General features: G+C 42.5%; 1 protein-coding gene across 1 annotated transcript in view; it reads right to left on the bottom strand.

The window, feature by feature from the left end:
* CDC16 (cell division cycle 16) overlaps window positions 1-27,821 on the bottom strand; it is an 85,801-nt gene that overhangs the window by 6,228 nt on the left and 51,752 nt on the right. Inside the window, exons 5-17 of the mRNA XM_077296565.1 lie at window positions 27,359-27,499; window positions 24,548-24,707; window positions 23,386-23,477; window positions 15,444-15,577; window positions 14,866-14,945; window positions 14,714-14,763; window positions 13,685-13,758; window positions 7,931-8,056; window positions 6,104-6,256; window positions 5,956-6,019; window positions 5,783-5,844; window positions 5,158-5,293; window positions 1,375-1,465 (exon numbers count right to left, since the gene is read on the bottom strand). Coding sequence (XP_077152680.1) covers window positions 1,375-1,465; window positions 5,158-5,293; window positions 5,783-5,844; window positions 5,956-6,019; window positions 6,104-6,256; window positions 7,931-8,056; window positions 13,685-13,758; window positions 14,714-14,763; window positions 14,866-14,945; window positions 15,444-15,577; window positions 23,386-23,477; window positions 24,548-24,707; window positions 27,359-27,499 — 1,363 coding nt within the window. The remainder of the gene's footprint in view (window positions 1-1,374; window positions 1,466-5,157; window positions 5,294-5,782; window positions 5,845-5,955; window positions 6,020-6,103; window positions 6,257-7,930; window positions 8,057-13,684; window positions 13,759-14,713; window positions 14,764-14,865; window positions 14,946-15,443; window positions 15,578-23,385; window positions 23,478-24,547; window positions 24,708-27,358; window positions 27,500-27,821) is intronic.

Below are 27,821 nucleotides of genomic sequence, written 5' to 3'. Positions count from 1 at the left end.
TCTACTGGCAGAAAACGCACCTGCGGTTTTTTGTGCGGTTCCGCAGCGTTTTTTTGTGCGTTTTTGCTGCGGTTTTCTTGCGGATTTGCTGCGGTTTTTACCCCTGCGGTTTTCTATAATAGAGTGGGTACAAAAACGCTGCAGATTCATAAAAAAGAATTGACATGCTATTTCTTAAAAACCGCAGCGTTTCCGCACTGGATTTTCCGCAAAGTGTGCACAGCATTTTTTTTCCCATTGATTTACATTTTACGGTAAATCAATTGCGGATCTGCAGCGTTTCTGCACCTCAAAAAACGCTGCGGATCCGCAGCAAATCCACAACGTGTGCACATACCCTTAGAGAAACAAAATGTACATTTAAGAGGGTACTGCCACTATTTACATTTGTCACCTAGCCACAGGATAAGTAATAAATGTATGATCCCTGGTGGGGGTAGGTTTTAACCATTGGCCCACCGATTTGAAGACCGATGGTTCAGCAGTCTGCATGTGTGACCATCGCTCAATCATGATTTTCATGGCTGTGGTGATTACGAGAACTTCAATAAACCCATAGAAATGATAAGAGCATTGGTCACACATGCTTACCACTGCTCCAATCACACAGGGGCCTTTGTCAGTCCCAGATTTTCTGTAATATATTTATGACCTAATCTATTTGGTGGAAAAACATTTTAAAGGGACTCTGTCACCCCATTCTGTAATGCTGTAGAAAAGCCCCCGATGTACCCTGAAAGATAAGTAAAACAGGTCATACTCACCCAGGGGCGGTCCCGTTGCAGTTTGGTCCAATGGGCGTCGCGGTCCGGGTCCGGCGCCTCCCATCTTCATGTGATCACGTCCTCTTCTTTGCTCCCTGCGGCGGCTCCTGCGCAGGTGTACTTTATCTGCCCTGTTGAGGGCAGAGCAAAGTACTGCAGTGCGCAGGCACCGGGAAAGGTCAGAGAGGCCCAGTCCCTGCACACTGCAGTACTTTGCTCTGCCCTCAACAGGGAGACAAAGTACACCTGCGCCGGAGCCGTGACAGGAAGCAAAGAAGAGGACGACATCATATGAAGATGGGAGGCGCCGGACACGGACCGTGACGCCCATTGGACCGCACCGGGACTGCCCCTGGGTGAGTATAATCTAACCTCTTTTTCTTATCTTTCAGGATACATCGGGGGCTTATCTACAGCATTACAGAATGCTGTAGATAAGTCCCAGATGGCGGTGGCCGCAGCTTATAGGCCAAAAATGGGGTGACAGGTTCCCTTTAAAGAACCCAGCAGACGGAAAAAAGAAACAAAAATATACAGGTAAGATGCATCTGTAAATCTTATATTTATAACTACTACTGCTTAAGCAGCGATTTTATTTGGTGCGGCTTACCAATGTATGCTTCTGAATCACCAATGTACATTTCTATGCAGTGTCCAAGCATTGTAACAGAAAATGTATCGTCTCTTCTTAATCCAAGTGCCTGGGAAAAATGCACAAGTTAAAAGATCAAGAAATGTCACATACGACTTCACAAGCATTAGCCTTGGATTCTCAAAAATGTACTGTGTATTACTGGTTTTAAACAACAAGCACAATTGTAGCTTAAATAGGATGTCCTATAACAGGAAAAAAGCATCCTCCGAGAGGAAGAGCAATCAAACTCTACTCCCACCTATCAGGGTAGCAAGACAAAGTCAATATCGACCCTTTAATGAGCCTTGTCACATGACATAGGATATAAAGCAAAACCAGACACTCATTTGCAGTCGTGTTTTGGGATGTTCTCTCGGCACTACTGCAAAGCACGAGATCTGATTTGGCTAGGTGAGAGGCCTCTGACATCTCATCTAAATGGGAATGTTTCTCCTTGGAGAGTGCCATGCTGATGCAACGCTCGTTAAAGGGTCGATAGGGCACTAGAAATTTAGACTTGAAGAGGCTATTTACATATTTAATTTCCCAGAGAAGCATTGCATGGCTCATAAGTCTCCTTCTGCCAGCTTTGAAATCTACATAAGGAGAATCAATCCCCCCTAGAACTTCTAAAAGACATTGATGGTGTGTCACTAGCACAAGGCGTCAAGGTCCGAGCCAACCGATGAGACCCATACTGTGCCTCTTTGTCTCCGGGCGGCTCTACCTGGCTTTCTCAAGAGACTGTAAAGACAAAAATTAGAGCAGCACTTGCCAATGCCACTTGGTTGTAGCAAATCAATGGGAGTTTTAACAGTTGCACCCCTGCCAATGTTCTCACATGCATATTCTAGCAACATGTCATCAATGTTTGCCCTGAGATAATCCCAGAAATTAAGACTTCTCACAACCAGAGCCTTTAGTCTGGACATTGAAATTGTTATATTCTTTTAACTTTGGGATTTATGAAAAAAATATCCGAAATAAAATCCTGAAATTGCACTTCTGTATCTGTGATTTTAGGAGCTTCATATGGAAGAATCAAACTTCACAAAAAATGGATACCTGAACAGCTGTGATCTGCCAAATTTGTTATTGAAAGTGTCAAAGCAACAAACCTTTACCTCTTATGAATGAGCCTATTTGGGACCTTCTAGACTGAGCTACCATTATTTTCATCTATGCATTCCAAGAGCTCTCATTTTTTATTATGATGTGGCCACACTCAGAGACCATTCATTTTCTACTTTTTGGTAAGATGGATTTGTATTTTTTTTTTCTTTTACACATATAATTGTAGACCCAGCAAATCTGTAATTCTTTTTGATGTACAAAGTAGCTGAAATAATGCAGTACAGGTAGTTAGGACTGCTGCAAGACAGATTTGAGCTGCGGATGGCAAATTCAGGTGGCAGGGGGAAGGAAACAGCAGCCTCAGGAGCCGCCTGGGTTGGATCCGTGGGGTTGCTGAAGGGTGAGCATGCCCCTGTTTATTATTTTAAAACCCTTTATGCATAAAAAAATAATTTAAGTATTGGACAACGCCTTTAACATTAAAAAAAAGAAAAACCTACATGATTAGCACATTCACGACTGTTCCTAACTAGCTTTAGACAAGTTCAAAGGTCAAAGAATTGCAGGAGAAGACCAGCTATACAGCCACTCATGTCAGGAGCCATAATCGATTTCTTGATATAACCAATTTATATATATATATAAGAGGCATCATGATTACTCACTAATCCCGCCCCGTGTACAATAGCTCCGCCCCCATACATCACCACACACAATCCCGCCCCCCACATTACCACACACAATCCCGCCCCCCCCACATTACCACACACAATCCCGCCCCCCCACCACATTACCACACACAATCCCGCCCCCCCACCACATTACCACACACAATCCCGCTCCCCCACCACATTACCACACACAATCCCGCTCCCCCACCACATTACCACACACAATCCCGCCCCCCACCACATTACCACACACAATCCCGCCCCCACATTACCACACACAATCCCGCCCCCCACATTACCCCACACAATCCCGCCCCCACCACATTAACACACACAATCCCGCCCCCTCACCACATTACCACACATAATACCGCCCCCCCACCACATATAACCCCGCCCCCACCACATTACCACACATAATCCCGCCCCCCGACCACATTACCACATAATCCCACCCCCCCACCACATTGCCACACATAATCCCACCCCCCCACCACATTACCACATAATCCCACCCCCCCACCACATTGCCACACATAATCCCACCCCCCCACCATATTACCACACGAGGCTCTGTCCCCACACATTACCACACGGGGCTCCGTCCTCACACATTACCACATGAGGCTCTGTACCCACACATTACCACACGAGGTTCTGTACCCACACATAACCAACGAGGCTCTGTCCCCACACATTACCATACTAGGCTCCGTCCCTCCACAGTACCACACGAGGCTCTGTCCCAACACATTACCACACGAGGCTCTGCACCCACACATTACCATACGAGGCTCCGTCCCTCCACATTACCACATGAGGCTGCGTCCCCACACATTACCACACGAGGCTCTGTCCTCACACATTACCACACGAGGCTCCGTCCTCACACATTACCACACGAGGCTCCGTCCTCACACATTACCACACGAGGCTCCGTCCCTCCACATTACCACATGAGGCTCCGTCCTCACACATTACCACACGAGGCTCCGTCCTCACACATTACCACACGAGGCTCTGTACCCACACATTACCATACGAGGCTCCGTCCCTCCACATTACCACATGAGGCTGCGTCCCCACACATTACCACACGAGGCTCTGTCCTCACACATTACCACACGAGGCTCCGTCCTCACACATTACCACACGAGGCTCCGTCCCTCCACATTACCACATGAGGCTCCGTCCTCACACATTACCACACGAGGCTCCGTCCTCACACATTACCACACGAGGCTCCGTCCCTCCACATTACCACATGAGGCTGCGTCCCCACACATTACCACACGAGGCTCTGTCCTCACACATTACCACACGAGGCTCCGTCCCCTCACATCACCACACGAGGCTCCGTCCTCACACATTACCACATGAGGCTGCGTCCCCACACATTACCATACGAGGCTCTGTCCTCACACATTACCACACGAATCCAGTTTGCTTTTGATTTTACACTGTGAATAAAATGTATTAGTATTATTCTGATTTTTAATTATTATTATTGTTATTAACTTAAAATTAAGTTAATTTACCACCTGCGTAAGCGCTATTGAATGTTGTCATTATTTACTTTAGTTTAATCACTAGCAGCGTTAGTTAGATAGCAATGAGCGTGCCGAGCGTTAGCTGGCTGGAAACCGCTAGTAACTTTATATGACCAAAAAGTATCCACAGCATTGACAAACATTAAGACGTTGGAGCTGAAGCCACAAACATCCTGACGTTGCATTTCAGTAGATGTGTATTTTTACACGGATGACATGCACTTGACTGTGACAGTCCATTAAAAGAAAAATGTAGACAATAGTTTCTCAATAAAGAAAATCTGTCATAATTCTTATCTTAATAGCTTAAAATGAATGTCAAAAGCTTATTAAAAGGGTTCCAATAGATTTTTCAAGTGATCAGCACTCAGACAAGAGGAGCACAGAAGGTTCACAGCATTAGCTACCTTGCTGCCAGCAGTCGTATAACCCTGATGGAATCAGAAGTGATTTCTACATCTTACCGTATGAAAGTAATCAATTGCACTTTCAAAGTTTCCCATTAAACTATGAATGTACCCAATGGCAGAATAAGTTGAAGCATTTTGGGGTATTAATACCAGGGCCTGGCGATGATATTCCAATGCATCTTCATACTTTCTACATTTAAGAAGAAAAAACAATTTAGAGAAAACAATTTTATATTCACAGTGTTAACAATAAATCTAATTGACGATTGGAACTATGTGTGTCGACAACATGGTGGAAATGGGCTCAGAATGTAAAGGCTTCTTTAAGACAATAGCATGTATTTTTTTAATCCCAGTATCCTTTAGGAATGGCCGTCTACGGCCGTGTAATGGTCTTGTAATTTCTGATATGTCACATTACCCTTGTTTTTTGCATAGGATGTCTGATTTCCAAAGAAAATTTCGGGGACAGAATCTTTATGACAGTAAGGCCTCATTCAGACTTACGTATGTGTTGCAACCTTTTTTTTTTCACGGATACAACATGTGGTTAACCACATTTGATGCCTCTAGCCAAGAGCACATGTGTTAGCTATAGCACCGTTTCTGTGCTGAAATTTTCCTTCAGACATGGAGATAACCACCACAGGTAGTCAAAACAATTTCTGCATTTACTTACTTGAGTTTTCTTCGGACATGACCCAAGTTGTTCAGCAAAGGTTCCCATTTATCAACTGTAACCTAGAAAATAAAGGCAAAAAATAATCTTACTAAATCGGTGCTCATCGAAATACCTGTGCAGACATTTAATCAGCATGAATAGGTGTTATAGGACTGTTAAAATACTTTTACCTCATTGCCAATTGCTCTAATTTTTTCAAGTGCTTCCAGAAACCATTTCTCAGCAGTTTTCCAGCTGAAAACAAGAAACAGAATTGCGGATCCATAAGTTCAATCAGAAGTGACAGTAAGAAAGACGAGTAGAAACGCTCAGACTTACTCTCCATTTTGAAATGCCACCACGCCAACTTCATGCATAACAAATGGATCTTCTGGTGCGATACTCAATGCTTGGCTGAAAAATCGTTCTGCTAACTTTGAATTATTCGTGAGCCCATACTCCAGTCCAATATACAACATTGGTAAATGACATCTAAAAACAAGTTCAAGAAAATAAGAAGTCTAGAAGGGGCTTCCACATAAAAAAACAAACATTTCTGACAAACCGTTTTAATAGATAAGAAATATCTAAAACAGTAACTGTAACTGATGAGACTTCGTATTGACCCAAAGTTATGAGTGGCTGGGTCTCCTCGCATGCATGGTCATCCTTATATGGGAAAGAAGGAAAAGCACCTTGTTCCAGATTACTGGAATCCCCATTAACCCTATCACGACAGAGCCCTTTTTCGTTTTTGCGTTTCTGCTGTTTTACCATACCGTGTATTCTAAATTGGTAAAAAAAAATTGAGTTCATAGACCCCAAACATGTCTAGGTTCTTTTTTATTTAAGTGGTGAAAAAAAATCCAAAGTTTGTAACTAACTGCATCATATTCCGAGACTCGTAGCGTCTCCATTTATCAAGATCTGGTGCTGGGTAGGGACTTATTTCTTGCGTGTCGAGCTGACGTTTTTAATTATACTATTTTGGTGCAAACACGATCTTTTGATTGCCCATTATTGCATTTTAATTCAATGTTGCGACGACCCAAAAAAATAATTCTGGGGTTTTGTCTTTTTTTTATTTATTACGCCGTTTACTGATCGGATTAATTATTTTTATAGCTTGATATATTGGGCAATTGTGAATGCAGCGATACCAAATATGTGTATGTTTGATTTTTTTATTGTTTTATTTTGAATGGGGCAAAGGGGGTGATTTGAACTTTTTTTTTTTTTCACTTTTTGCATGCTTCAATAGTCTCCATGGGAGACTAGAAGCTGCAGTTGTCCGATCGCCTGTGCTACATACAGGCGATGATCAGATCGCATGTGTGAGGCAGAAATGTTCACTTGCTATGAGCGCCGACCACCGGGCAGCGCTCATAGCAATCCAGCTATGACAACCATAGAGGTCTGCTGGAGACATCCGGTTGTCATGCCAATCCATCGGTGACCCGCGATCACATAAGGCTGGGTTCACATTACATTATTGGCGTCCGTTAGACAGACTACGTTACACCGCAGCATAACGCGGTGTAACGCAGTCCGTTAACGCCGCCATTAAGACAATGTCGGACGCATCGCTAGCGCACACCCACAATCGGCGTGCGCTAGCGATGTGCCGTCATTGAGTGACGGACCCTGGGACGCGGGCTGCAGCGTTTCCGGGTCCGTCACTGATAGCGCACATAGAGCATCTGCTAGCTCTATCTGCGCTAGCGCGCTGACATATCGGCACTTACGTTAACAGCAGCCCGTTAACGCAATGTGAACCTGGCCTAACAGGGTCACCGATGGTCGGGATTTCTGGCGCGCTTCCAGTAAGAGATTAACAGTGGCATTTAACAAGTTAACAGCCACAGTTGGATCGCGATTCTACCAGTGGCAGTTAGTGGCACATGTCAGCTGTTCAAAACAGCTGACATGTGTCAGGAAAGATGTGGGCTCAGCGCCGGAGCCCACATCAAAGGGGGAGACAAGACATGTGCTGTACGCGTACGGCACTTGTCGTGAAGGGGTTGAATAGGTTTATAGAAGTATAAACTGTGGCTGTCTAATCCTAAAAGTTTTCAAATCAAGAAACATTTTTTCCATTGCAAAAAATCAAGACAGTTTTGAGATAAAATTATATAGAAATGAAATCTACAATCACACATAACATACCCCTTCATCAGTTGTGCTGCTGTGAAATAGGCAGCCATTGCCTGGTCATGTTCACTCTCTACTGCAAATGAGTGACCATAAGCAATCCATGCAGGCCCATAGCTTCTCTCCAATGTGGTGGCCTTGCTACAAGGTAATAATCATAATAATAATATTTCAGTGGAAAATTTGGTAATTAACTATAGTGCATCATTAGTGCAAATGTGACAATCATATTAAAGGCAATCTCTTCTACTACACTGTTCTACAGCCAAATTGGTTCAGAGATAAAAACAGTTTAACTTAACTAATTTTGTGGTGCTGAAAATGAATATGATGCTGAAAGGGAACCTGTCAGCAGGATTGTGCATAGTAACCTACACACTTGAGTTAACATTTTTTTTCTCCTTGATCAATTAAACAAGCAAAAGGAATTAAGTGCTCAGTAACCATGCGATTATGCTGCAGTGCAGGTGTCATGGCCGCAGACCTGCCTGCAGAAGTGTTTATTTTTTTTAATTCAGTATGTGCTGGTATTCATTATGTAAACTAGGGGGCAGGTCAGTGAGGGATCAGTGACCTATCAGCAGTCTGCATTATGAATATCTAATCAGAGCACCACATACCCCAGCCCCGTCTTAGGGCACGGGCATATCATTAACACAAAACTGAAAATAAAGATTAAGAAACAACCACAAGACAGATTTCATCAACCAAGGTATCATTTTAATCAGTATAACAGCGCTGACCTGACACTGTGTGTAGGTTACTGTGCACAACCCTGCTGACAGGTTCCCTTTAAATTTGCTGATTGGCTTTAATTTTCAAGATCCAGAGGAGGTTGTAATTACTATGACACCTTTCATATAGACTTACAGAAAAATTGTGTCTTTATTATTTCATCATCATTATTGCTCTGTTAGTAGCTAGGCTATTACACCTTCTATTTAGTATCGAGCCTTCAGCATTCTATCATTTTAGGGTGACAAAACAAAAACCCCAACTCAGTTCTGATGATGTAATCCTAATTACAGTTGCATCACCTTCTTTTACAAATGCTCTCTATGTAATGTATACAGATTTAGGATTTCTTGGCTTAGTTTCTTAGCATATTGACAGGTTACAATGTGTTTTTTTAAGATATGCCTTATTTTTGCATTAACAAAGCGAATAATTTTCACTACATATGCAGAGAAGTTACTTTTGTGTCACAAAGGTAAAACTTGACCACCATGATAAGGAAAGCCTACAACCTGTATTTTGGCTGCAGAATAAGAGATCAGGGCAAGAGTATGGCTCCACACATATGCTGAAATATATGCGCATCACATCTTACCCAGTGGCTTCATGGGAAGAGGCAATCTGCCTATTGCAGTCCCAATGATCTGGAGAGAGCCAACTGATCACACTACCAATTGCTATTTCTGCATGGTAACCCCCATTATGAAAGGAGTTTCAAAGAAGAAGTGGACTTTACAGTATCCAAGCATTCCATCTACACTAAACCCAGTACCACATACAGAATAACTGTCTGTTCCAAAAGCACCAGAAACATTTTCAGTCCAGTGAAGTGAGGAAGAAGAGGGTGATTGGTGTCATGAAGCATCTACTTCTCACGACCCAGACTTTCTGTCAGCAGCCTCAACTGAACCACACCTTATAACACCAAGTGAACTGAATGATCTTGTTAGAGATTTGGATCTGCCCAATGTTAAGGTTGAGCTCTTAGGTTCCAGGCTACAGCAGTGGAATCTCCTAGCAGGCGATGTTCAGATTTCTTTGTTCTGCAACCGTGACCTTGCCCAATACTTCTTCATGGAGGGCGATCTTGTGGCATGCAACAACATCAACATTTGAATAGAAACTCTGAAGAGAAGTAATATTTCGGAGGAATGGAGGCTCTTTATCGATTCGTTAAAAACAAGTCTAAAAGTTGTCTTTCTGCATAATGGCAATGCGCGAAATTCAATTCCAGTTGGTTGTGCAGTTGGCATAAAAGATACCCATGACAACATGAAACAGCTGTTGAGGTGCCTGAACTATGAACAACATTTGTGGCTCCTCTGTGAGGAGTTAAAGGCGATTGCCCTCTTACTTGGTCTCCAGGGTGGATACACAAAGTACTACTGCTTTCTGTGTGAGTGGGATAGTTGTACAACAGAATATCAATAAGACTGACCTCTCCGATATTCACTTCAGCCATGGAGTAGAAATGTCCTGCATCCTGCACTTGTTGACCCACATAAGATTATTACTACCATTGCATATCAAGTTGGACCTACCTAATGAAGAACTTTGTAAAGGCAATGGATACAAATGCAAAAGCATTCAGGTATCTCATTGATAAATTTCCAAGGTTGAGTGAAGCAAAGAAAGAAAGAGAGTCTTTATTTGACCTCAGATTTGTAACATTCTTCAAGATGAGGAGTTTCACGGCAAAGAAAAGGCTGCATGGGCAACATTCACATTAGTGGTAATTAACTTTTTGAGAAACTCAAGAGCAGATAACTATAAAGAGTTGGTGGAAAATCTCCTCAAAACATATAAGGATCATTGGCTGTATCATGTCCTTAAAGAGGTATTTATTACATTTGCATTTAGACTTTTTTCCACCAAACTGCAGAACAGTGAGCGACGAGCACGGTGAGGAATATCACCAAGATATTGCGGCTATGGAGAAACGATATCAAACAAAATGGAATCCACCAATGCTTGAAGATTACTGTTAGATAATTGTAAGAGATGATTCGACAGAGTACAGGAGTACAGTACAAGAGACAAGCAAAAAAAAAAGCTGTCACTGAATGAGGACCAAATTTTGTAGTGCAATTTCCATATAGTGCCTTGCGAAAGTATTCGGCTCCCTGGAACTTTTCAACCTTTTCCCACATATCATGCTTCAAACATAAAGATACCAAATGTAAATTTGGGCAATGAGGCAAATGGGCAAGAATTTCAGTCTCTCGATGTACAAAACTGATAGAGACATGCCCCAAGTGACTTGCAGCTGTAAATGCAGCAAAAGATGGCGCAACAAAGTATTAAGTTAACGGGGCCGAATAATATTGCACGCACCACTTTTCAGTTTTTGAATTTCCCCAAAAATTTTAAATAACCAATAAATTTCGTTCAACTTCACAATTGTGTTCCACTTGTTATTGATTCTCACCAAAAATTTACATTTGGTATCTTTATGTTTTTTTTTTTTTTTTTTTTATTCGTTTATTAGTTCAGAATAAACAAACATTGCACACATTTGCAATTATCGTCATTAATTATAACATGAAATACAAACAGTTGCAAAATGTCGTAATACCAGAGGTTACAAAGGTAATGGAATGTGCACGTTAAATCATTAGTTCCTTATAAGAAAATACCTATCATAGAACTTTAACAACTTTAACTATTAACAGTAAGTCGCCAAAAGAAAAACAGATTTAAATCCTGCTCTATGAGCGATGCCCCTGAAAACCACAAGCCCACCTTCCTATGTAGATGTCTGGTCAGTGCAGACTATAGAGTGCGATAAGAGGAATTCCATCCCATATCTTCTCGAATTTACCTGGACATCCTCTATTTTGATACATTGTTCTTTCATATGGGATAATTGAATTCACCAGGTCAATCCAAACTCTAAGGGTCGGGGGGAGCCACCCATCCATCTTAACGCCAATACCTTCCGTGCCAAAAAGAGCGTCTCTCGGAGAAAGATCCCAGTATAATGATCCCAAGTCTCCGTATCCCACACCCCGAACAAACAGGTCAGTGGTTCGAGCGGGACAGGGATCGACAGTAAAGATGTTAATAATGTCGTTACCTCTCTCCAGTAATGAAGAACTACAGGGCACCTCCAAATCATATGAACAAAATCTGCATCAGGCACATGACACCGTAAGCAATCTGACAAATGTAAGCGGCCCATTTTAAAGAGTCGCGTCGGGGTCAAATAGGTCTGATATATGATATATAACTGGGTCATCCTATTATTGATTGAAGGGGAATCTTTAGTTGGAGATTCTAGAATATCTTCCCATTCCTCTCCCAGTACATCGGGAAGGAGTTCCTCCCATTTCCCCTTGACAGAATTGATGACAGACCCATCTCCCACGGATAGTAGATATGTATATGGTATCTTTATGTTTGAAGCACGATATGTGGGGAAAAGGTTGAAAAGTTCCAGGGAGCCGAATATTTTCGCAAGGCACTGTAAATGTTTATAATTTGCAATATTGTTTAGACATATTTTAGTTATTTGAATTGTTGCCAAGTTTCCTTCAAATAAATAACAGAAAATTTGCATAACAAAACAAAAACATACACCCATGGTTAACTGTGTCCCCCAATGAAGTGATAAAGAAATAATGTTTTCAAAGTACTGAAACTTTTATGCATTAATTATATGTAGCAGTAAAAAGAAAAAACTCTTTGACATCATAGAAACAAGAACCAACTAAACATTTTCATTGTCATATTTGAAATCAGGAGGTCAAAATTATTAGGAAATGGCTGATTTCATAGCTGAACCTGACAACTTTTGAAAATATGTAGAACAGTGCTATTAATGGTGAATACAATTTTTCGCTCTCTCATTTCCTCCGGATGTCTGGTTTGTTCGAAGGGGTTGAAAGTGAAGCTGTGGCTGAATGGCCGCAAAATCAGCGTGACATAATAGAGGAGGCATTTTAACACATTTAATACATTCATTTTATATTTCCTGTAACTGGAGCTTGTATATTAGCAACAGTTGAAGGGGAAATTCAGCCTCCCTTGTCTGTATAACAGAGCTAATTAGGTCCTCTTTGACCAAGCAACTACTGCTTTTTCCCTACACCCAGAGATCACATGACCATATGTCTGGAGGAGGAAGCACTGTCAGTGCTTCCTATACTGTATACACAGCGCTTGTTCATCTCTGTGCATACAGTGATCTGGAAGGCTGCGACAGTAAGGCTATGTGCACACGTATAATGGTGCACTGCAGATTTTTCAGCAGCGGATTTGATAAATCTGCAGGGCAAAAACGCTGCGTTTTTTCTGCAGATTTATCGTGGATTTACCACGGTTTTTCTGCGGATTTCACATCGGTTTTACAACTGCGGTTTTCTATAGGAGCAGCTGTAAAACCGCTGTGGAATCCGCAGAAAGAAGTGACATGCTGTGGAATGTAAACCGCTGCGTTTCTGTGCGTTTTTTTCTGCAGCATGTGCACAGCGTTTTTTGTTTCCCATAGGTTTACATTGTAATGTAAACTCATGGGAAACTGCTGCGGACGCGCAGCATTTTCCGCATCGTGTGCACATAACCTAATAAATACACCGAGGGTCAGAGAAATTGTGTTTGAATGCGAAACAGCCGACACCCACCCTTCTCCCTTGAATATGCACTTTTTTCAATAAAGGAATAATTTTTTATACAGATTGACGAGTGAACCATTTCTTCTCAGATACTATGGACTTTTGCTTTCCTTACATTTAATATCTGAGCACCACCAATACTGTTATAGCCTAAAACATGCGTTATGTTTTCTAAATGCCTTAGTGAGCAGTGCAAAATGCTATTTTCTCTGTGTTGGACAGTAATAAATAAATCTCTGCTCTGTCTACGGGGAGTCTGGCTGTGTCTGACAGAAGATTCCTGCTGCACGATGTGATGCAAGCAGCTTACTATGCATTGCATGGATGTTCTAAAGTGTCAAAGTAAATTGCAAACCAGTCTATCAGCAGTCTGGAACCTATTTAATAATCTGTGTAATTTAATAATGGAGGTACTTCCTACCTTAGATATCGCCTGGCATGTTCATTCTTATGGCCAACCATGAGATAATAGCACCCTACTGCAAACCAGGAAACCTGAAGTAATATAGACGAAACACAAGAATCAGTTTTTTATATATTACAGAACAAAAACAATCTTAAGAGGTATTATCATCTAATGACATCATGACATAACTAGATTATGCCACATTACAATACGTGTGGATAAGACCTCCAGGACTTCTTTTGAATCATGAAGACAACGGGAGAGATGTCCCATCGGCATATATCGTGTACAGTGACACTTGAAGCCACCTAATGTGCAGGGAACAGCAACAAAGATCCGTTCAATTGAACCAGTGAAGAATCTAAAACCCCTTATCCACCCGATATGCCATATGATGGCATAGCCTAGAAAGCCTAGGCAGTGCAGTACTTTATATTGGTGGCCTATCCTTAGGCTAGGTCATCAGTACCATTCTGGTGAAGATAGGACAACGGCCCCCCACCAATCAACTGTTCCCTGTGCTGGCGGCTGATGGAATTACTCAGTTGTGGAGTTGCATAGCTCTGTCAGATGTATCGTGGTCGCAGTCGGGTACTACACATCCGCGGCTAATCAAATCAATCCATATGTCGTACTCGGCCAAGGTATGAAATTCCAGTCTTAAAGGGGTTGTTCGGTCTAATTCGATAAGTCTGCAGTCACTGTGTGGTTTCTGGGACAGGAGGGTATGCATGAGTTATACATAGTACCAGCCAGTGGGCGTGGCATCACTCTAATCAAGTGTATGGAGGATGAGGCCAGGCCCACCAGACAGCAGTATGTATAATTCATACATACCCTCCAGTCTCAGCTCAGAAACTGGAGAATCCTTGCAGCGCACAGTGTCTGCACTTTTGGGGGATTCATAAATCTGCAGTCACACAGAGTATTGATTTAGACCAGACATCCCATTTAATTAATCAGGGCTATTGAGCAGAAATAAAAATTATACCGAAAAAAAGCCGAACATTGACATCACTTAATAAATGAAATATTAATACTTACAGGATTATTAGGATATAAATCAACCAGTTTATGGGAAAGATAGAAAAGTTCTGGAAAGATAAAGTCATAAAGTTTAAAATATCAACTTGAACTAAGAAAATATTGCATTGATGTAGTAAGGGCATGACAAAATCTCTATTGAGGGAACTTACCGTTTGCTTTGTTCAGCTCTACTAGAGTGCCTATATGTACAGGTAGACAGTTTGCATGGAAGGGATCTTTCTCCATTACTCTGAAAAACAATGAACGTAATAAGGCCACATATGCCAGAAAATGCTATACACTACAGTCAGCGAAACCTTTATATACTGCAGTAGTGAAGGAGTACTGTGCAAAACTGATTGACTGTTGCACCTTGTATATTCTCAAATACAATTTTTTCATTTTGAGTGTGTCCTTATTTTACCCATAGTGAGGTTCTTTACCCAGACTAATGTAAAGACGACCCCGACAAAAAACTTCCACAACATTATAAAAACGATATCCCCCTTGTGCACATAAGTGACATCTCATCTCCAGAAATTGTTGGACCCAGTGGAAAACATAACTGTGATTTCCAAGTACCGTGGAGTGAATTGCAAGGTAAGGGATTAATATTTTGTCTTTTTTTTTTTTTGCTTAATTTGGCTGTACAAGACTAGAAGCAGGAGGGGGATGTTTGTCTCTGGAGTGCCTTTAAATATCAAACTCTACCCTGAAGGCTTAGTGCCAATGTCATAGATTTACTTACGCAGATGTAAGTTTATAGCACATCTTGAAGTCACAATTGTAGTAATGTCTTTCTGCTAAAGAAACTACTACATCCAGGTTATCTTGAAGACCATCTGCAGATTCTGGTATGACGGTTTCACTGGGCTTGTTGTACTGGGAAAAAAAAAAAAAGATTAAAAACAAGAAAAGCAACAAAAAAGTATAAATATTTAACAGACCACTAACAAACTGGCCACCGAAGGTGAAATCTTTTTTTTCTTTATATGCATAGTACTCTCATATGCAGGTATGCATGTTTCTTTTTGCTGAGATCACATCAGGACCTTTGCTTTCTATATAAAATATAATGTAGAAACACACAACAAAAGGTAATACAAACATTAATGGGAATCTGTGAGTACGATCAATCTTCCCTAAGCGCATATATAGGCTTGCAGATCTTTGAAGTGTTCTCTATTGCTGCACTCCAGAGTCTTCATTCATGTGCAAATCAGACACACTCTGGGCATGACAGAGCACTAAAGAAGCCACTGCCTCCCTAGGTTGTTTCCCTGCCCAGACCAAACCGGTTTAGCTTAATTGATAGCTCACTGTCTGATTTAATTGTCTGGTATCTGACATCACACAGTCAGTGAGCTATCAATCAAGCTAGAGAGTCTGATGCAGGGCAGAGAGGCAGTAGCTGCTTAAAGGGAGGGTGCTGTGATTTTAGTTTTTGTATTAATAATTATTGATTATACAATCAATTATTTTTAATACAAAAGTAAATGTACCTCTTTCATACTTTTTTTATTTATTCACTTTTACATTCACCACTGGAGGCCGCCATTTTCATTAGTGTGGGTGTAAGTGTCTGGGCACGACACTTGCACACCTCACTTACGGCAGCCATGTACATAGGAGCCAACGGTCAGGCTCCGACCGCATCTCCTGCCTCTCAGCTGTGACTTGGCCACGCCCACTGAGCTGCCGCGTCACAGCTGTGAGAGGAGATCGCGGCCATTTTGTTTATTTCCCTCTGCCATCGCACACACAGCTCAGTGCGTGCGATGGCAGAAGCTGCTGCTGGGAGAAGCTGCTGCCGAGGGTCCAGGGTAAATATCTGCAGCGAGGAGCTGTGATTGCAGCCTGTACTTAGTATTACATTACAGGCTGCAATCACTGCCGACCTGTTCAGAGCAGAGCAGGGAGATCGTCACACTGCTCTGCCCTGAACATGAGTCAGCACTTCCTGGGAGAGGAAAGAAGGTAAGTACAGGGTTTTTATTTTCTTATGCATCTACCACTGCTACCAGCCCCTATATACCACCTAGCACTGCCTGCCTCTGTATACCACTGCCTGCCTCTGTATACCACTGCCTGCCTCTGTATACAACTGCCTGCCTGCCTCTGTATACCACTGCCTGCCTCTGTATACCACTGCTGCCTGCCTCTGTATACCACTGCCTGCCTGCCTCTGTATACCACTGCCTGCCTGCCTCTGTATACCACTGCCTGCCTGCCTCTGTATACCACTGCCTGCCTGCCTCTGTATACCACTGCTGCCTGCCTCTGTATACCACTGCTGCCTGCCTCTGTATACAACTGCCTGCCTCTGTATACCACTGCCTGCCTCTGTATACCACTGCCTGCCTCTGTATACCACTGCCTGCCTGCCTCTGTATACCACTGCTGCCTGCCTGCGTATACCACTGCCTGCCTGCGTATACCACTGCCTGCCTGCGTATACCACTGCCTGCCTGCGTATACCACTGCCTGCCTGCGTATACCACTGCCTGCCTGCGTATACCACTGCCTGCCTGCGTATACCACTGCCTGCCTGCGTATACCACTGCCTTAGATACACGGCTCAGCAGTCGGTATCACAGGACAGGATTAGATACACGGCTCAGCTGTCGGTATCACACAGGACAGGATTAGATACACGGCTCAGCTGTCGGTATCACACAGGCCAGGATTAGATACACGGCTCAGCAGTCAGTATCTAATCCTCTCCTATGCACTCCTCTCCCCCCGCGTGTCTTTCCTCAATGTGGTTTATTATTTTTGTTGTGGGAGATGAGGGAGTCGAGGATTATGCATTCGGTATGGATTAAAAAAGATTAATAAAGGACTTTATTCTGGCCGAGTCTTTATTTACAATACAACTATAGGATTAGTAATGGATGGGTGCCTTATAGACGCCTCTCCATTACTAAGCCGTGGGCTTGATGTCACCGGACAATATGAAGGTGACATTAACCCCACAAATATGAACCCCACTTGCTACCGCTACAGGGCAAGTGGAAATTGCCAGGCAAAGCGCCAGAAAAGGTGCATGTAAAATGCGGCTGAGAGCTGATGTTTTTAGCCTGGGGGGGACAGTATCCATGGCCCCTTCCTAGGCTATTAATGTCAGCCCGCAGCTGTCTGCATAATATTTGATGGTTATTAATTATAGGGGGCCCCACGTCTTTTTTTGGGGGGTGTCCCCCATTTTAATAGCCAGTAAAGGCTATAAGTACAGTTGCGAGCGTGTGAGTGTGAGCACACCCTCCCACCCACAGACCAGTACACTGCTCTCCTGAAATACTGTGCTCCTGTCACCCTGCTCCTTCCACCATACGTCTCTCACCTCCCTAGAGCAGCACAATACCATATGGATCACGTATAATTCCGCTATATATATTTATCACATAATACTCCCATAAAGACCACACATTATGCCGGGATATTATAATATATATATAATATCACACATTATGCCGCCAAGTATTGTGTGATCTATGTGACGGTATTATATGAGATCTATATGGCAATATTATGTTTGATCAGTGTTGTGGAATGATGTAAAAACTATATGACGGTGGTATATGAGAACTATATTGTGGGATTATGTGTGATCTATGTGGAAGTACTAGGTGAGAATTATATGGCGGTATTATTTGTGATCTATATGGTGGTATGTGAGAACTGTATGACAGTATTGTGTGATCTATTTGATAGTATTGTGTGTGATCTATATGGCGGTATGTGTGATCTATATGGCGGTATTATGTGAGAACACTATGGCAGTATTATCTTCAGAAAGCGGACCTATTCTATGGTGGTTCTGGCTGAGCACCTGCACGCGGGTCTGGGGTAATAGAGGGGGCAGCATGACCTTCAGTTAGGTGCAGTCAGGGCTGGTGAGGCAGCTGAAGAGAGGGGTCTCATTTTTATCGTTACTATATGGCTACATTTCCTTCCCAGCATCACCCCGGACTGCGCCTGACGTCTCGCTTTCACACATCGCCAGGACAGGATGGAGAAGACAGGATCTGAGGAGGGGAATGGGGTCTTTGCATGCAAAGTCTGGATCAGAACAGGCCATCTATCCGCAGAAATGTTTCCTGGATTTCTGTGGAGCAGACGGTCCATCCATGTGTATAAAAGACAGCGCTCTATGTACAATCCCTGGCTGCTCCGCGCACTGAACATGGTGCCCCCCCATAGACCAGCACACTGCTCTCCTGAAATACTCTGTGCTGCTGTCACCCTGCTCCCTCCACCATATGTCTCCCAGAATCCTTGCTGCCTGCCATCCTCGGTGACTGTCTACTTGTCAGTATAAGGCTGCAGTCACACTATCAGTATTTGGTCAGTATTTTACCTCAGTATTTGTAAGCCAAAACCAGGAGTGGGTAATAAATACAGAAGTAGTGACGTGTTTCTATTATACTTTTCCTCTAATTGTTCCACTCCTGGTTTTGGCTACAAATACTGAGGTAAAATACTGACCAAATACTGAGGTAAAATACTGACCAAATACTGCTAGTGTGACGGCAGCCTTACTCTGCAGTCACCAACAAAATGGCTGCTCACTGTGTTCCTGAATATCATCCTCTTATCCCTTAGCAAACACCCAGAAGGGGAGGGGAGGAGAGGAGTGACATCACACACGTCAGCAGACTCCGCCCATAATTACTGCAGTGCAGTAATGTGAGCTAGTTGTACACTAGGTTTTTCTGAAATTTCAGCAGCTGCTCCCCCTAGTGTTTAAAAGTGGAAATTCCAAAACTTTTCAAATTATTTTTCATATTTTACTAAATTATAAACAAATGAAAATATTTTTTAAGAAAATTTAAACATTAATTCTTTACATTTTTACAATTGCTGTAAAAAAATTTTTTTTTATGGCACCTTCCCTTTAAGTGCTTGGTTATGCCCAGAGCACTTAATGCCTCATTTGCATACAGATGAAAATGCTAATTTCTCAAGAATGCCGCAACAGATTGAAATATAAATCCATCTTTATATACTGTAAGACCTGTATACTCATGTGTGGTTAGGGAAGACAGATTTTACTAACATATACCCTTTAAGCACAGAAATAAGCACTAAACTATACTCATCTAGTCATACATGTCTAATTTTATTCATGTTTTTTAACCCCTTTCCGACGCTGGGCATATTAGTATGCCAATGTCACACTCCCTCCCTTTGATGTTGGCTCTGGCGGTGAGCCCACATCTTTATCAGCACATGTCAGCTGTTTTGAACAGCTGACATGTGCCCGGAATAGCCGCGGGTGGAATCGCGATCCACCCACGGCTATTAACCCATTAAATGCACCTATCAAACGCTGACAGCGGCATTTAACATGCATTTCCGGCAATCACGCCTTTCGGTGGTCCCCTTCACGTAATCAGGGGTCACCAATGGGTTAGCATGACAACCAGAGGTCTCCTGGAGACCTCTATGGTTGTCACCTCCGGATTGCTATGAGCGCCACCCGATGAATCTAATCATCACCTGCATGTAGCAGAGCCGATCGGGTTATGGCAGCTTCTAGTCTCCCATGGAAACTACTGAAGTATGCCAAAAGTGAAAAAATATATATTTTTTTTAAATATTAAAAAAAATTATATAAGTTAAAATCACCCCCCTTTTGCCCCATTCAAAATAAAACGAAAAAAATCAAACATACACATATTTGGATCACCGAGTTCAGAATCGCCTGATCAATAAAAACGATTAACCTGATCGCTAAACGGCGTAGCGAGAAAAAAAAAAAAGTCAAAACGCCAGAATTAATTTTTTTGTTCGCCGCGACATTGCATTAAAATGCAAAGATTGTATCTACACTAAAATAGTATCATTAAAAATGTCAGCTTGTACAGCCAAATTAAGCAAAAAAAAAAAAAAAGCCCTCACCTGCCCCGAGATCACGAAAAATGGAGAGGCTACGGGCATCGGAAAATGGCGCTTTTTATTATTTTTTTTAACTAAGTTTGAATTTTTTTTCACCACTTAGATAAAAATAACCTAGACATGTTTGGTGTCTATGAACTTGTGATGACCTGGAGAATCATAATGGCAGGTCAGTTTTAGCATTTAGCGAACATAGTTAAAAAGCAAAACAAAAAACAATGTGAAATTGCACTTTTCTGCAATTTCACTGCACTTTTCTGCAATTTCACTGCACTTGGAATTTTTTTCCAGTTTTACAGGACACAATATGTTAAAACCAATGGTGTAGTTCAAAAGTACAATCCATCCAGCAAAAAACACGGCCTCACATGGCCATATTGACAGAAAAATACAATAAAAAAATAAAATAATAAAAAAAAAAGTTATGGCTCTGGGAAGAAGGGGGATCAAAAAACGGAAACATGAAAATAACTCCGGTCATGAAGGGGTTAAATACCATGTTTCTCTGAAAATAAGACAGGGTCTTATATTATATTTCTCTCTGAAAGATGGGTTGGGTCTTATTTTCAGGGAATGTCATTTTTTTCTCCATGAGCAGCAATCCTCAATAATTCAAATATAATCATGTCATCACATACTACACACACACACACACACACACACACACACACACACACACAGTTGTGCTCAAAAGTTTACATACCCCAGCAGAAATGTTGTTTTCTTGGCTTTTTTTCCAGAGAATATGACAAGGCCAAGTCGACCTGTCATTGGCTACAGCAGAACAAAGTGAAGGTTCTGGAGTGGTCATCTCAGTCACCTGACCACAATATCATTGAGCCACTCTGGGGAGATCTCAAGCGCGCAGTTCATGCTAGGCAGCCCAGGAATTTACAGGAACTGGAGGCTTTTTGCCAAGAAGAGTGGGCAGCTTTTACCATCTGAGAAAATAAAGAGCCTCATCCACAATTACCACAAATGACTTCAAGCTGTCACTGATGTTAGAGGGGACAATATACGGTATTAAGAAATGGGGTATGTGAACTTTTGATCAGGGTCATTTGGATGTTTTGGGTTGTCATTATGATTTAAAAAGAGAAAACACAGTAGTTTGACAATAAATGGCTTCACTCAACCACTAACCATGAGTGGAGATTAAGTTTTGGTGTTATCGTTTATATTCTCTGGAAAAAGGCCAAGAAAGCAAAAATTCTGCCGGGGTATGTAAACTTTTCAGCACAACTGTATACGTACACTGCACATAAGGGTACTGTCACACCGTGCAATTTTCGTCGCTACGACGGCACGATACGTGACGTCGCAGCGTCGTATGAGTATCGCTCCAGCGTCGTAGACTGCGGTCACACTTTGCAATCACGGCGCTGGAGCGATGCCGAGGTTCGCTGGTAACCAGGGTAAACATCGGGTTACTAAGCGCAGGGCCGCGCTTAGTAACCCGATGTTTACCGTGGTTACCAGCGTAAAAGTAAAAAAAAAAAAAAACCGTACATGCTCACCATCTGATGTCCGTCAGGTCCCTTGCCGTCTGCTTCCCTCTCTGACTGAGTGCCGCCGTACAGTGAGAGCAGAGCGCAGCGGTGACGTCACCGCTGTGATCTGCTCTCACTTTCCGGCCGGCACTCACAGTCAGAGCGGGAAGCAGACTGCAAGGGACCTGACGGACATCAGATGGTGAGCATGTACGTTTTTTTTTTTTTAACTTTTACGCTGGTAACCACGGTAAACATCGGGTTACTAAGCGCGGCCCTGCGCTTAGTAACCCGATGTTTACCCTGGTTACCAGCGAACGCATCGCTGGATCGCTGTCACACACAACGATCCAGCGATGACAGCGGGAGATCCAGCGACGAAAGAAAGTTTCAAACGATCTGCTACGACGTACGATTCTCAGCAGGGTCCCTGATCGCTGCTGCGTGTCAGACACTGCAAGATCGTAACGATATCGCTAGAACGTCACGAATCGTACCGTCGTAGCGATCAAAATTGCACTGTGTGACAGTACCCTAAGGTACATACCAAACTGTCTCCTCTTCAGTTCCTCTAGACTCCTGCAGTTAGTTGACCTTTGGTGACTTCATGATCACCTGTCCTTGATATCACCAAAGACCCTTAACCAGTCTTAATCTCAGAATAGAAGTGCTGGGGGCCCCTAAGATAGTGGGGGCCCTTGGCAATTGAACAGTTTTCCCACTCCCTCCACCAAATGCCGATTCTAACTGTAACTAGGGCTTATTTTTAGAGTAGGGATTATATTTCAAGCATATTTCTCTCCTCCACAATCATACGCTCCTCCTCCCAATTAATTGCAAGACTTCTCCCAAGCATACGCCATCATCTGGAGTTCTGTGGCCCAACATATCTGGAACTTGAAAACTCTTCTCTTCAGAACAGCTTACAGCCTGCAATGACCACACTCCCACCTCACCAACACTGGAGCTGCTGCAACCTCCGAACCTACGGTCTCTTCCCCATTATCCTGTAGGATGTTCTCTCCTCTGTACCGGTCTGTCACTATTAGTTTGTTCATTGTAACTTCTATTTGGGTTTTGTATGTAACCCCTTCTCATATACAGCACCGTGGAATCAATGGTGCACTAAAAATAATTAAAAATAATACTCCAAAAATCCTGTAAAACCATGCTTCGGCTTATTTTTGGGGTAGATCTTATTTTTGTGGATACACGGTATATATGAAAATGCACATATTAATGATACAGGTAGCAAGTAGACTATTTTATCTGGTTGGCAATATAAAAGTCAACTGCTACCTTTTTCAGCTTGTTTTCAAATAGGAAACAAAGGAGTTCTTGATCTTCTGGACATTTCTTAATAAGAGGTAGAGAATCAAGAAGTTCTTTTTCTGTGTAAAAACGAAAAAAACTTAGATTAGAAGTTTGGGTTTGTCAAATCGTTTAAATTACATTGTGAAGCCTTGCCCCCTGTTAGCGGAGCCTTTTTCTCTGTACAGCACCAATCTCATCTTTTAAAAGGCGCAGACAGAGGTACATGTAAGATGTCCCCATACATCAGCACATCACAATGAACAGCACAAAACAAGTACAAGGAGTTTCTATAAAAAAAATGGTGATTAATGGATTGCAATACTCCATTGTGACTTGCAGGATCACTACTTCTAACAGGTGGCGCTACAGAGTTCAAGTCCCCTTTTTCTCTGAAGAGGCAATTTGCATAGTAAGTAGCAGCAAAATCATGCTTGATCTTGTGACGCTGTCTCATCATGTATACATGACATAGAAATCATTAAAGCATACCTTCCCTTCAGAAAATTGATTGTTTAATATCTATAACTGCTTTACTTGTCAAAATATCCAAATGACATTTTTGCTCCATACAATGAAAGGTATAATATGGTTTTATTTTCTTACTAATCTGGGTCCTACATTTTAGAGGATATTGAGAGATCACGATTTGTTGAGTGGTCTCCAGATCTAATATAGGAAGCACTTTGCTTTAGCCCTGTGTATGTATTGAGGAAGCCCTTGCCTTCTCAGTAGCATGTCTTGCTGTGTTTCACCACCTGAAGTGTATAATTGTTGTTGTGTTGATGCAAGGACTATAAACCAGCACGCACATTGCTAATGGTGCAGAGTCCAGAACCAAATGTAAATTTACAATGCAGCCTATAATCCTTCACTGGTTAAACTCTCAGAGTTATTACTACTGTGTCCTATTCACACTATAGACATCCCATATTCTGCTTATGGGATTTACTCTATTGTATACGTTCTTCTCCATCTTTATCACTACTGCACTCGTAAAGGTTTTAGACGTAAAGGCATAATCGTCTGGTAGACACTGTTGGTTATTTGTTCTTCCCCAACTGTTGTAGTGCTAATATATACTGGAATAAGCAGAAGGGGCTTTAACTACAGTACTTGTGGATACTTGAGGAACATGTAGATGTCCAACCTTCTTGAGCTGTCAGCATATGGTGTGCTGTCAATAGATCAAATGCTTCAAAGCAGTAAACATCAAACTTCAAGGCTTCTTTGTAGCTATACGTTGCCAGGGCTCGGTTATCCAGGGCATCATAGATCTTTCCACGTAAAAGGCAAATGGAGCTTTTGATCTGTTATAAAATCAATCATTCACAAGAATTATGGTTTTAGGACTCCCTCTATACATCCCAATATAGCACAAACAGATGAGACACAATATGGAAAAGCATCTAACTGCTGCCCTGGTCTGTATTATACTAATTTGTCAACTGTTTTTCTGGATTATAATTTGTACAGAAAAATGTACGGAAATGTTTCCATAAAAATAACATGTCATGCTGCCTTCATCACATGCAGCCTGAATCAGAGCCTGGCGATTGCAGCCAGGTAACACTGTGATGTAATAAAAGCTGGCCAGGGATTGTGCGTCTCAGATGAATAGTCCGATGACGTCCCCGGCTGGCTTCTCTCCTCCCTGCTCCAGTTGACCGATTTGTCTCTCCCTGTGTGCACAGATAGGAAGAGACCTGTTGTTCAGCTGGAAAACACATGGGAACATCATCGGACTAGTCAGGTCTCTCACTATAGAACCCAGACAGTTTTGTATGGGTAACATGAATCTGATGACAGGATTCCTTTAAATGAGTATCCACTTCTTTAAAATAAAATTGATATTGATGGCATATTTAAAGCACCACTCCAGCAAAATCATCTTCTTTTATTTCACTGCTAGGACGCATTCAGAAGGCCATATAAATCGGACCAAGATCAGATCACAATAGTTGGACTGGCTGCGGCTCTCCTGACAAGAGCATGACAGCTGCATAGAGATATTTACACTGCTCAAAAAAACTAAAGGGAACACTAAAATCCCACATCCTAGATATCACTGAATGAAATATTCCAGTTATAAACCTTTATTCATTACATAGTGGAATGTGTTGAGAACAATAAAACCTAAAAATTATCAACGTAAATCACAACTAATATCCCACGGAGGTCTGGAGTTGGAATGATGCTCAAAATCAAAGTGGAAAATGAAGTTACAGGCTGATCCAACTTCAGTGGAAATGCCTCAAGACAAGGAAATGATGCTCAGTAGTGTGTATGGCCTACACGTTCCTGTATGACCTCCCTACAACACCTGGGCATGCTCTTGATGAGGCGGCGGATGGTCTCCTGAGGGATCTCCTCCCAGACCTGGACTAAAGCATCTGCCAACTCCTGGACAATCTGTGGTGCAACGTGACGTTGGTGGCTGGTGCGAGACATGATGTCCCAGATGTGTTCAATCGGATTTAGGTCTGGGGAACGGGCGGGCCAGTCCATAGCGTCAATGCCTTCATCTTGCAGGAACTGCTGACACACTCCAGCCACATGAAGTCTGGCATTGTCCTGCATTAGGAGAAACCCAGGGCCAACCGCACCAGTATATGGTCTGAGGATCTCATCTCGGTACCTAATGGCAGTCAGGCTACCTCTGGCGAACACATGGAGGGCTGTGCAGCCCTCCAAAGAAATGCCACCGCACACCATTACTGACCCACTACCAAACCGGTCATGTTGAAGGATGTTGCAGGCAGCAGATTGCTCTCCACGGCGTCTCCAGACTGTCATGTCTGTCACATGTACTCAGTGTCAACCTGCTTTCATCTGTGAAGAGCACAGGGCGCCAGTGGCGAAATTAGCCAATCCTGGTGTTCTGTGCAAATGCCAAGCGTCCGGCATGGTGTTGGGCTGTGAGCACAACCCTCATCTGTGGACGTCGGGCACTCAGACCATCCTCATGGAGTCAGCTTCTAACCGTTTGTGCAGACACATGCACATTTGTGGCCTGCTGGAGGTCATTTTGTAGGGCTCTGGCAGTGCTCCACCTGTTCCTCCTTACACAAAGGCTGATGTAGCGGTCCTGCTGCTGGATTGTTGCCCTCCTACGGCCCCCTCCACGTCTCCTGGTGTACTGGCCTGTCTCCTTGTAGCACCTCCAGTCTCTGGACACTTCGCTGGCAGACACAGCAAACCTTCTTGCCACAGCTCGCATTGATGTACCATCCTGGATGAGCTGCACTACCTGAGCCACTTGTGTGAATTGTAGAGTCCGTCTCATGCTACCACGAGTGTGAAAGCACAACCAACATTCAAAAGTGACCAAAACATCAGCCAGAAAGCATTGGTACTGAGATGTGGTCTGTGGTCCCCACCTGCAGAACCACTCCTTTATTGAGTGTGTCTTGCTAATTGCCAATAATTTCCAGATTCAGAGGTAATGGTCACAAACTCTCAATGTAGGTTTATGAGATCCTTGTCCTGGCTCTTGTAGACTTAAACAGGCAACTAACCTCAGGCTCGCCCAGCAAACACTGGAGCCATCTGGCAGATCACAAACAGAAGAAGACGACAGGTGCAGCGCTGAGAACAGAAGACGATGGCAGCTGGCAAGTATAATACTAGGTAAAGGGAACTTACATTAATAACAAAACTCAAGAGATAAAGTTTAAAAAAAAAAAGCCGGAGTGGTGCTTTAAAGGATAACCTATTGATATTAGATCAAGGAGGTCCAACTCTCTGCCTCCAAGCAGATAAGGCATTCATTTAAGTCAATGACACCTTCATTTAAAATTGGAGTTTTCTGCTGGAAAATAACCTGGCTTGGACAGAATTGTATAGTGTTCTCTTTCTAAAATTAAAGAAGCTGTGGTATATTTTTTTCCCATTATGAGGTTTTCAAAGCCATGACATAAAACTTTTGTTAAAACATAATATGATTCAAACAAAACTTTACCGAAGACTGTGAAATCTGCCATTCTCCAGAACTATCACGTAATAATTTGTCATCCTTTATACTCTTTTCAAACAGTTTTTTACTAATCGGTTCTTCCATATCCAGAATATCAAGAGATTGCTGGTACTCTTTTGCAGCATACTTATTAGGTAAAGAGAAAAGAAAAATATATTTTATAAGTAGTAATAATCAGAACACAAATCAGATTACTAAATCTTTACAATAATGTGTAATAATCTATGAACAATATTTGCATAAATCAGTTTTTGGGGACTCTAGAACAGTGGTCTGGCAGTAGGATACACCATTAATATATTGTGTTGTCAAACAAAAATAGCTCCAATAACCATGGCAGCTGCTCTGTCTGTGCGGCTGTGTCCAGCACCATTCACTTGAATGCAGACACATCAGCATAGAGAAGAGCAGTGATGTGAAGATGGCGCTCCAGCAATCGAGGCTCCTT

This window comes from Ranitomeya variabilis, chromosome 3, assembly GCF_051348905.1.
Source record: "Ranitomeya variabilis isolate aRanVar5 chromosome 3, aRanVar5.hap1, whole genome shotgun sequence".
NCBI classification, from domain to species: domain Eukaryota; kingdom Metazoa; phylum Chordata; class Amphibia; order Anura; family Dendrobatidae; genus Ranitomeya; species Ranitomeya variabilis.
The sequence above is the reverse complement of the archived record's forward strand: the minus strand, read 5'-3'. Positions and strand labels throughout refer to the sequence as shown.